Genomic DNA, 11,117 nt, shown 5'->3' with positions numbered 1-11,117 from the left:
TTTCGGAGAAACATTGCAGCATGCATCTCATAATTTCAAAGAACCCACTTCAGCCGGTAATTTTGCACAACGTACGTAATTTCTTCATCAAAATAATTTAATCAACTAATTCTGTTTAAACGATCTATGCAATGCCTTTAAAGAACCGATTTACCTTCTGGGCCTTAAATATAATTAAATAACCAAACGTAAACAAAAATTAGAAAAAGACTAACCTGGAGCTGAGAAGAGCACAAAGAGGCAAGTTGGCGTTAGATTTATGCCAGAGCAGGAGTAACTGGAGAGTTAGGGTTACAACTCTTCTTTTTAACTTTATCAATGTACAAATCTTTTGGGACTTGGTTGGCTTCCTGAATACTTTGGAAAAGTTTTTCATATAAAGACTTGGTCTTAACTCGGGGTACAGTTTAAGTTGACTCAACTTAACTCGAATAACAACTCAAATTAACTCGAGTCAGGAAATAATGACTTGGTTACAACCCTGCTGTACTTGTGTCCAAAACTTAAGACTTCACTTTATCACTTATATTGTAAAATCCGATTTATAATAACTGCGTAATGTCTATTGGTTCCGATTTCAAATTATTTTTTCTGTATTCCTGTTCGGTTGAAAATTTGAAACCTGTCCAATTATACTTGTATTTTTTTAAACTTTTTCATCAACAATTAAAGTGATGACGATTTTTTGTTTAGTTTTTAAACTGAAATGTTTCTTCAAAGATGTTGTCCGGTAACACGGACTGGATCAGTAGTTTTCAAAAACATAGTATATTTACCTTTTCCGGTAAATTCCACCTATCCAAGAAGTAAATTTACTAATTAAATACTTAAAAACAACAGCTAAAACGATAAAAGTTGGCTGTCACTATATTTCACAGGAAAAAATCGTACGTTCAAATCTATTTTTTATAATTTCTTGTTAACCTAACTTACATGTTGCACAATAATAACCTAAACCTAACCTAAAAAATCTAAATCTAGCTCCAATTAAACCCTAGATAGCTAAAATCAACTTTTAGCATATGCATTCTCGTAACCTAACCGCTTATATTTAAATGTGGACTGCGTGACTTACATAATCTGGACTGGTGAAATAGTCTCTCTGTAAAACTATTAGCTAAAAATGTTAGATGTTGTTATTGATAAAGTTGTTAAAGGACACGATAATCCCATTGGTTTTTCTTCGAAGGTTCGCATTGTTTCATGGAATTCATCCACTTGAAGGCGAAGGTCGACTATTTTGTGGGGGTAAATTTGCAGTCGAAAAACTTGCGTGAAAGTTAATAAGATAAAAAGGTCAAGAACTATTGGACTAGATGTTTGTTTCGTCACGATTCACGCCGCTTCCAGACGAAGGCTTTTCTTTTTCATTCTTTGCATTTGTAGCGCTTCCACAGCAATGACTGGCAAGCAGCAATCTAATAATAGAAGCAAATCATCAACAATATATTGCAAACAATAATTGTTTAAAATAAACTTCTTATTTAATCAAATCGAAAGCGAACCTCACCCTTTCATTTTCAAAGCATCCTCCATGTTTTGTGGGAGTGGTTGGTCACGTGTTTCAGGTAAGAAGACGTTTGATGCGACCGAGAGAAGTATGACAGCTGCCATTCCGAGACATGGAGCAACGGTGTCACCATTCTCTCCTTTGCGGAAGTAATAAAGTTTAATAATAATTAAATAGCAATTTGAACAGATAATTAATCTATAACAAAGGATAAAATAAAAATGAAAACCTGCATGCAAAATATATGGCGAAATAACTCCTCCGATTCTAGCACAAGCAGAACAGATTCCCATCACCGTTTGTCTTGTAGGTGTCGGAAACAGTTCCACGTGGTAGACATAGACGATCGCAAATCCGATGCTGGTGGTCACTCTTCCAAACATGGAAAGAACAATCACCAGCTGGTCTCCCCCTTCAATACAAAACGAAGAGCTGATAATTTGATTATGAAACTTTTACAAACAAAGCAATGTTATGTTTTTACATATCGCTGCCAACGGGGTCAAAGCAATGCCAACTGCGCAACACGTCATTGTTGTCATGTAAGATTTCCTTCGTCCAAACGAATCCACGATGACGTAAAATAAAATTAAAGCTACGATCTCCATTAAGCCGCTTATCGCAAGATTCACAAACCGGTTTCCACTCAGATTGTTGTTATTAAGAGCGACGACGTAGTAAGACATGCTTGCAACGCACCTGGGGTAGAATTTTTAAACAAAATATATTTGTTGCTGTATATTTTATTGCATTTTTCTTGCTGGATTTACACAATTTAGTTCATTATGAAGCTAGTGAACTTTGTGTCAATGGTATATGTTCTGCATTCTGGTCACAGTTCATATATACTTTAAGTATTTTTGTAAGCGTGTTCAATTGAATCTAGCACAGTATTTACAAGCGTAAACATCGTATCTTATATGCAGAAGTTCTATATATAACATTTTACCATGAAAATCCGGCAACCAGAAGGCGTCCCATCATCGTGCAATTCGATATTATTTCACAAATAGATTTGAAGCAAGTCTGGGCTTTATCATTTTCGGATGGAAGAAGTTTTTTGATTTCTTCTTTGCTCTTCTGCTTCTGTTTGTTGATCCTGGCAACTTTTCGAAGCACTCTCTCAAGCTCTTCGTCCTTTCCTTTCGCAGCCAACCACAATGGACTTTCATCAATCAACCTGTGATGAAAGGGGCAAGAAATGGTCAAGTTACTAACTTGAAGTTTACTTTGAAAACATTATATTTGCAAATATTACATAAAAATTAAATTTTCTTATGCGTAATGTCGGTGCAATGAGTGAAATAGAAGCTCAAATGAGTTTTCTAACTTTTGGCCGATATATCCTCATTTTCAGGATAACTTATAAAAGCTTATTTCGCACGATAACAAAAAGTAATATCCGACCAATAACCAAGAAACTTCAAAATTGTCCTACCAATAGCAAGCAATGTATGGAACTCCAACCAATCCTATGACCCTCATAAACCATCTCCAGTTACGAGCAAAGTACATTATCGGCCCAAGCAACATAAACCCAACTCCGCTTCCAGCCCCAATGACAAAATAAACGAAAGATCGGTATTTAGAAAGAACAAATTCAAAACCTGTTGTTTGAAAATATAATTATTTCTTTCAGACTTTGTGAAACTTTTAACAATTATGGTCACCATGAGCTGTTACCAAGCAATGCTGCAGCACAATAGTTGACAAGACTGGTCCATCCGTTCAGAAAGACCAGAATTCCATACAGAGCTGGTGTTGTGACAAAACTTGTAGCGAATGAGACAATGAATTGCAGCGCAGTGAACAACAAGAAAGTCAATCTGCGACCAAACCTAAACCCACAAACATTTGTAGTTTGCTGAATATGAACTATACGTACAACTTTATTACACTCATTCTGAAACATAAGTTCATACCAGTCCGATATAATTCCTCCGCATATAACGCCAAACAGCATTCCCAGCATGAACATAGAAAGAAAAAATGGTCTTTGCCAAGCTTGATCACAAACAAACCCAAACTGCAAAGATATTTTTTAATAATTTTATGAAAATCTTTCCACCTTAAAGAACGGTGAATTTATAAATTGTCAATTGTCCACTTTGTGTTGTCAAGTGGCTGCAGCACTGTCAATGTTACACATCAGTTTAGAAACGGCGTTTAAGAAATAATTAAAACTTGTTCTGAAATTACGATTGTGCTTATTTGAAGAAGGTTTTCCACAAATTTCTATCAATCTTTTTCATCGGTTCTAAATTAACACATGCTTGATACGTCCTCTCAGTTCTCAGTATTTGTTCAAAACTTTAAACTTCAACTTCACAAACAACGATTCTACTTACTTCAGTGACCGCACTGACTTCTACACCTTCAAAGTGAAATTTTGAGCAGGACGCGACATCTTGGTGCTGAACTATTTCTTCTGTCAGCACCAAGTCTAAAAATAGTTTTTTATTGCATTGTATTTTTCCATATTTTGTTTGCTTTTTTTGAGGTTGCCCGATTCAACAGAGTACAGTTAGTATTAAACTTACTAATACGCATTTTGTCGAAAGTGATTAATTACGTAATTATGTGAGCGTTTTCCAAACTTCGTTCTAGAATATTCTATGATAGTGTCAGTCTTTAACTAACGATAGGTTAAACTTAAAATCAGCAAATATTCGCATTATGTTGATCGAAGTACGTTGCGCTGCACATTTTGCAATTATGATACTTTAATGAAATTTTGAAATTCGATTCACAATTTATCGCATTTGGCTAACTGACGTTAACAATAAGTAATTGAGATTTCATCCTACACTCAAAGAGTCAGCGTTGTCGCAAGACGTATAACTATAACTTGACGTATTACTTGAAGCCGTGTTTTCAATGAGTTTTATAGTTGGAGCAAAAAAATGTTTTGAAATTAATGGAAAGAGCTCGAAAAATCTAAAATAAATGACACAAAATAAGACCTAACTACAGTGTGTTGAGATAGATTCCAGTATTGAATTTATGTGACAACCCCAATTAGCAGCAACCATTTTGGAGCAATATTGAAAACAGACGAAGCTTTAGCGATCATGAAAGCATGATCTTACATCCAGAGCAAGGAGTTTTATCTTTCAAAATTTTGTGGAATATTAAATGGAGTTACAACACGCCATCAAAATGCAAGGAACAATGACTTTGTTATACGTATCTGAAACATAGCTCTAATCAAACTTACCTGAACAATACTTACAAGATAGCATAGATCAGTAAAAAACATGAATGGGCAAGAACATATGGCACGCATGGGCCACAAAACACAAAATAATTGAAAGTTCGACGCAAAACACTGCCAAAGATTTGGTATCAATTTTTTCTTACTGTGATTGGTTAAATTTTGCAGATATTCCAACGACACGTTGTATCTTGTGCAGGAACTTCTCTTGAAGTTTCCGGCTTCATTTTCTTCGTAAGGAATTGTAAGATTCAAGAGATGTTCCTTCCACTGATCATCTGAGGCAATTTCGATCTCTCTTGGCAACGTCTTATTTGAGAAACGCAATACAGTAAAAACGCGCAAATATGAGAAATTAAGACTTGAAACTCAAACATGAAATAAGTATTCAACAACCGCCATATTTCAAACAAATGATACTGTTAGAGAGAATTAATATTTATTATTTACCTCGTTTTTGACATTATCCACAATTGATGACACATCACATCTATAAGGTGGTACATATTGGTTGACCAAACTTTGAAGCGCAGGAAAAGCGTTTGGGATTGCTGATAGGCAAAGTAAGAAGCAGAGTCTTTTCTCATAATAACCGAAATCATTGCTTTGGAGAAGTTCTTTCAAGTTCATTGTTACACAACCGATAATAATTAGTTATTGGTTGCTAAAAACTTCGTCACAATTAGCAGAAAATTTGCGATACATGTTTGGTAACACATCATCAGTATATCATAGAAAACTTCTTTCTCTGGAATAGCCTACTTACTCACAACTATTCTTTGATTTAAGGCCAACTTGTTTATAGACTTCTCTTTGCTTTATCCATCTTTTTACATTGAAATTTATACATAATGCGGTGCTTGGTAGAGCATAGGCTGCCAAACTGAATTTTATAATTGGCGTTGGATATAGGCGTTATACAGTTTCCTGGTTTCGGAGAAACATTGCAGCATGCATCTCATAATTTCAAAGAACCCACTTCAGCCGGTAATTTTGCACAACGTACGTAATTTCTTCATCAAAATAATTTAATCAACTAATTCTGTTTAAACGATCTATGCAATGCCTTTAAAGAACCGATTTACCTTCTGGGCCTTAAATATAATTAAATAACCAAACGTAAACAAAAATTAGAAAAAGACTAACCTGGAGCTGAGAAGAGCACAAAGAGGCAAGTTGGCGTTAGATTTATGCCAGAGCAGGAGTAACTGGAGAGTTAGGGTTACAACTCTTCTTTTTAACTTTATCAATGTACAAATCTTTTGGGACTTGGTTGGCTTCCTGAATACTTTGGAAAAGTTTTTCATATAAAGACTTGGTCTTAACTCGGGGTACAGTTTAAGTTGACTCAACTTAACTCGAATAACAACTCAAATTAACTCGAGTCAGGAAATAATGACTTGGTTACAACCCTGCTGTACTTGTGTCCAAAACTTAAGACTTCACTTTATCACTTATATTGTAAAATCCGATTTATAATAACTGCGTAATGTCTATTGGTTCTGATTTCAAATTATTTTTTCTGTATTCCTGTTCGGTTGAAAATTTGAAACCTGTCCAATTATACTTGTATTTTTTTAAACTTTTTCATCAACATTTAAAGTGATGACGATTTTTTGTTTAGTTTTTAAACTGAAATGTTTCTTCAAAGATGTTGTCCGGTAACACGGACTGGATCAGTAGTTTTCAAAAACATAGTATATTTACCTTTTCCGGTAAATTCCACCTATCCAAGAAGTAAATTTACTAATTAAATACTTAAAAACAACAGCTAAAACGATAAAAGTTGGCTGTCACTATATTTCACAGGAAAAAATCGTACGTTCAAATCTATTTTTTATAATTTCTTGTTAACCTAACTTACATGTTGCACAATAATAACCTAAACCTAACCTAAAAAATCTAAATCTAGCTCCAATTAAACCCTAGATAGCTAAAATCAACTTTTAGCATATGCATTCTCGTAACCTAACCGCTTATATTTAAATGTGGACTGCGTGACTTACATAATCTGGACTGGTGAAATAGTCTCTCTGTAAAACTATTAGCTAAAAATGTTAGATGTTGTTATTGATAAAGTTGTTAAAGGACACGATAATCCCATTGGTTTTTCTTCGAAGGTTCGCATTGTTTCATGGAATTCATCCACTTGAAGGCGAAGGTCGACTATTTTGTGGGGGTAAATTTGCAGTCGAAAAACTTGCGTGAAAGTTAATAAGATAAAAAGGTCAAGAACTATTGGACTAGATGTTTGTTTCGTCACGATTCACGCCGCTTCCAGACGAAGGCTTTTCTTTTTCATTCTTTGCATTTGTAGCGCTTCCACAGCAATGACTGGCAAGCAGCAATCTAATAATAGAAGCAAATCATCAACAATATATTGCAAACAATAATTGTTTAAAATAAACTTCTTATTTAATCAAATCGAAAGCGAACCTCACCCTTTCATTTTCAAAGCATCCTCCATGTTTTGTGGGAGTGGTTGGTCACGTGTTTCAGGTAAGAAGACGTTTGATGCGACCGAGAGAAGTATGACAGCTGCCATTCCGAGACATGGAGCAACGGTGTCACCATTCTCTCCTTTGCGGAAGTAATAAAGTTTAATAATAATTAAATAGCAATTTGAACAGATAATTAATCTATAACAAAGGATAAAATAAAAATGAAAACCTGCATGCAAAATATATGGCGAAATAACTCCTCCGATTCTAGCACAAGCAGAACAGATTCCCATCACCGTTTGTCTTGTAGGTGTCGGAAACAGTTCCACGTGGTAGACATAGACGATCGCAAATCCGATGCTGGTGGTCACTCTTCCAAACATGGAAAGAACAATCACCAGCTGGTCTCCCCCTTCAATACAAAACGAAGAGCTGATAATTTGATTATGAAACTTTTACAAACAAAGCAATGTTATGTTTTTACATATCGCTGCCAACGGGGTCAAAGCAATGCCAACTGCGCAACACGTCATTGTTGTCATGTAAGATTTCCTTCGTCCAAACGAATCCACGATGACGTAAAATAAAATTAAAGCTACGATCTCCATTAAGCCGCTTATCGCAAGATTCACAAACCGGTTTCCACTCAGATTGTTGTTATTAAGAGCGACGACGTAGTAAGACATGCTTGCAACGCACCTGGGGTAGAATTTTTAAACAAAATATATTTGTTGCTGTATATTTTATTGCATTTTTCTTGCTGGATTTACACAATTTAGTTCATTATGAAGCTAGTGAACTTCGTGTCAATGGTATATGTTCTGCATTCTGGTCACAGTTCATATATACTTTAAGTATTTTTGTAAGCGTGTTCAATTGAATCTAGCACAGTATTTACAAGCGTAAACATCGTATCTTATATGCAGAAGTTCTATATATAACATTTTACCATGAAAATCCGGCAACCAGAAGGCGTCCCATCATCGTGCAATTCGATATTATTTCACAAATAGATTTGAAGCAAGTCTGGGCTTTATCATTTTCGGATGGAAGAAGTTTTTTGATTTCTTCTTTGCTCTTCTGCTTCTGTTTGTTGATCCTGGCAACTTTTCGAAGCACTCTCTCAAGCTCTTCATCCTTTCCTTTCGCAGCCAACCACAACGGACTTTCATCAATCAACCTGTGATGAAAGGGGCAAGGAATGGACAAGTTACTAACATGAAGTTTACTTTTAAAGCATTATATTTGCAAATACGAAGTAAAAATTGTATTTTCTTATAAGTAATGTCGGTGCAATGAGTGAAATAGAAGTTTAAATGCGTTTGCTAACTTTATGCCTAGATATCTTCATTTTCAAGAAATTTATAAAAGCTTATTTCAAAAAGTAATTTCCAAACAAACAAACAAACAAAACAAACAAAAAGTAATTTCCGACCAAAAACCAAGAAACTTCAGAATTGTCCTACCAATAGTAAGCAATATATGGAATTCCAACCAATCCTACGATACCCATAAACCATCTCCAGTTACGAGCAAAGTACATTATCGGCCCAAGCAACATAAATCCAACTCCGCATCCAGAGCCCATGACAAAATAAACGAAAGATCGGTATTTAGAAAGAACGAATTCCGAACCTGTTGTTTGAAAATGTAATTTATTTTATCAGATTTTGTGAAACTCTTCGCAACTGTGGTCACCATGTGCTGTTACCAAGCAATGCCGCAGCACAATAGTTTACAAGACTGGTCCATCCGTTCAGAAAGACCAGAATTCCGTACAGAGCTGGTGTTGTGACGAAACTTGTAGCGAATGAGACAATGAATTGCAGCGCAGTGAACAACAAGAAAGCGAATTTGCGACCAAACCTAAACCCACAAAATCATTTGGTTAGGTCTACTGTCACGCTTTTGAACACAATGTCGCAAACTATGGCAAAGAGTCCATACCAGTCCGATATAATTCCTCCACATATTCCACCAAACAGCATTCCCAGCATGAACATAGAAACAAAAAATGGTCTTTGCCAAGCTTGATCACAAACTAGTCCAAACTATAAAAATGGGTTCTTTTTGTAAGCCTTTTCTATATTTGGTTTGTTATTTTGAGATATCAAGCAGCTGTAACATTACTAAGCTCCAGAATAGGAGAAACTTGTTGCTAAGTTTAAACGTTCAGACTTTTTTATCGAAGTAGTTGTTCAAATAAAGATGTTTTCTTAGCTTATCCTATAATTTAGTTGCTGGTATATTGAGATTGCAAGATTTTCCATTGCATTTAGATTAATATAGTGTAAACTCTACTATACCAAACTGTTTGTATTTAACATATATCTGCATTCACTACAACAGAATTTTCAATTACTTCCGTGACCGCGCTCACTTCTACACCTTCGTATTGAAATTTCGAGCAGGAAACGATGTTTCGGTCATCAGTTTTGTTACCGGTTTTCACAAAACCTAAAAGTAAGGTATTTGTATTTTTATTGATTTCCATGTTGTGTCATTCGGTTTGTTTGCCTCATTTTATCAGTTTTCACTGCGCCTCATGCAACTAGATTGTAATCATATTTAAGATGTAACTAATATAGAATTATTATTTATTTATTCAATATGTAGTTAATAACATATTAATAAAAGTATTTAACTTCTGGTAAAACGCTATCAATCAAGGTTTCCAAAATAAGACAGTGAAAGAACAAAGTTTGGAAAAATGATATGAAATGATACTCAAGCACACCAGCACAAAATTGCCGATTTTCCAAGCAAAGCTACAAAAATTTGTTAACCATCTTTTTCTTACTGTGATTGGTCAAATTTTGCAGATATTCCAACGACACGTTGTATCTGGTGCAGGAACTTCTCTTGAAGTTTCCAGCTTCATTTTCTTCGTAAGGAATTGTAAGATTCAAGAGATGTTCGTTCCACTGATCATCTGAGGTAATTTCCATCTCTCTTGGCAACGTCTTATTTGAGAAACGCAACGCAGTAAAAACACGCAAATATGAGAAATTAAGACTTGAAACTCAAACTTGAAATAAATATCCAACAACCGCTATATTCCAGAGAAAATGTACAGTTAAAAAACATTATTATTTATTATTTAGCCTACCTCGTTTTTCACATTATCCACAATTGCTGACACATCACATCTATAAGGTGGTACATATTGGTTGACCAAGCTTTGAAATAGAGGAAAAGCGTTCGGGATTGCTGATAGGAAAAGTAAGAAACAGAGTCTTTTCTCATAATAACCGAAGTCATTGCTTTGGAGAAGTTGTTTCAAGTTCATTGCTACACAACCGATGATTTGCTTGCTAACAACCTAATCAAAACGTGCAGATGATTCGTTAGTAAATGAAAGAGCATTTAATATATTTTTCATTAAAAATAGATTAGAAAGTCATGTGTGCTACATCTTATGTAAGTTCTATAGGCTGTTCCATATTTTATAATAACCCCTAACCGGTAAACGATAGGTTGTTTTATACGCGCCACCTTTGCCAGCACTTTACTATTAATCTTTCTGCGATTAACTTCGTAAATTGCAATTATAATTTTTGAATTTTTGAAAGCTTTTAGTGTACGTATATTAGGCAATACCGATACAGAAATATCTTGATGCTGATTTCTGCAGACAACTTTAACCACATTTCCAAATGTTGCTTCTAATATGCTTTATGTAGAAGCCTGTTTTGCAACTAGTTAGTTCCCAGCAAACATTTCTCAGGTAAAAATACAAGTCAATAAAACAATAAAGTATGATTTATTATCACTCAAAAGAGTCAAATGATTAAATAAACATCAACTCCAGTCGGTGTCGTTTACAATAATTGGCACTCGTCAAATTGTCTCCTCTTAACATCGAAATCGAACGTACAAAAAGCAACGGCTAAATGAACTTCAAAAATGTCAAAAACGTACAACTAAAGGAAGAGCATTTGCAAGTATTGGG

At 34.9% G+C, this 11,117-nt stretch overlaps 2 protein-coding genes across 2 annotated transcripts; both read right to left on the bottom strand.

Annotated features, from left to right (window-relative positions):
- Positions 1–1,113: 1,113 nt before the first annotated feature.
- LOC143448494 (organic cation transporter protein-like) lies at positions 1,114–5,623 on the bottom strand. The gene is made up of 11 exons (XM_076948264.1): positions 5,175–5,623; positions 4,871–5,033; positions 3,859–3,953; positions 3,433–3,536; positions 3,194–3,348; positions 2,949–3,117; positions 2,460–2,690; positions 1,995–2,209; positions 1,740–1,922; positions 1,511–1,649; positions 1,114–1,418 (listed from the first exon to the last, which is right to left on the bottom strand). Exons 1-11 carry the CDS (start codon positions 5,352–5,354, stop codon positions 1,313–1,315), a joined length of 1,740 nt encoding a protein of 579 aa, XP_076804379.1. The 5' UTR covers positions 5,355–5,623; the 3' UTR covers positions 1,114–1,312.
- Positions 5,624–6,768: 1,145 nt separating this feature from the next.
- LOC143448492 (organic cation transporter protein-like) lies at positions 6,769–10,483 on the bottom strand. The gene is made up of 11 exons (XM_076948263.1): positions 10,275–10,483; positions 9,966–10,128; positions 9,528–9,622; positions 9,113–9,216; positions 8,877–9,031; positions 8,632–8,800; positions 8,115–8,345; positions 7,650–7,864; positions 7,395–7,577; positions 7,166–7,304; positions 6,769–7,073 (listed from the first exon to the last, which is right to left on the bottom strand). Exons 1-11 carry the CDS (start codon positions 10,452–10,454, stop codon positions 6,968–6,970), a joined length of 1,740 nt encoding a protein of 579 aa, XP_076804378.1. The 5' UTR covers positions 10,455–10,483; the 3' UTR covers positions 6,769–6,967.
- Between the last annotated feature and the right edge of the window lie 634 nt (positions 10,484–11,117).

This window comes from Clavelina lepadiformis, chromosome 3 (genome assembly GCF_947623445.1).
Source record: "Clavelina lepadiformis chromosome 3, kaClaLepa1.1, whole genome shotgun sequence".
Taxonomy (NCBI): Eukaryota; Metazoa; Chordata; class Ascidiacea; order Aplousobranchia; family Clavelinidae; genus Clavelina; species Clavelina lepadiformis.
The sequence above is the reverse complement of the archived record's forward strand: the minus strand, read 5'-3'. Positions and strand labels throughout refer to the sequence as shown.

Coding starts and splice junctions, on each gene's coding strand:
- LOC143448494 (XM_076948264.1), bottom strand. CDS start 5,354: ATGAACTTGAAAGAACTTCTCCAAAGCAATGATTTCGGTTATTATGAG. Junction 3,954..4,870: donor GCAAAATTTAACCAATCACA/GTAAGAAAAAAT, acceptor AACTATTTTTAG/ACTTGGTGCTGACAGAAGAA. Junction 1,923..1,994: donor GACCCCGTTGGCAGCGATAT/GTAAAAACATAA, acceptor TTTGTATTGAAG/GGGGAGACCAGCTGGTGATT.
- LOC143448492 (XM_076948263.1), bottom strand. CDS start 10,454: ATGAACTTGAAACAACTTCTCCAAAGCAATGACTTCGGTTATTATGAG. Junction 8,801..8,876: donor TTGTGCTGCGGCATTGCTTG/GTAACAGCACAT, acceptor TTCAAACAACAG/GTTCGGAATTCGTTCTTTCT. Junction 7,865..8,114: donor CTGGTTGCCGGATTTTCATG/GTAAAATGTTAT, acceptor ATTCTACCCCAG/GTGCGTTGCAAGCATGTCTT.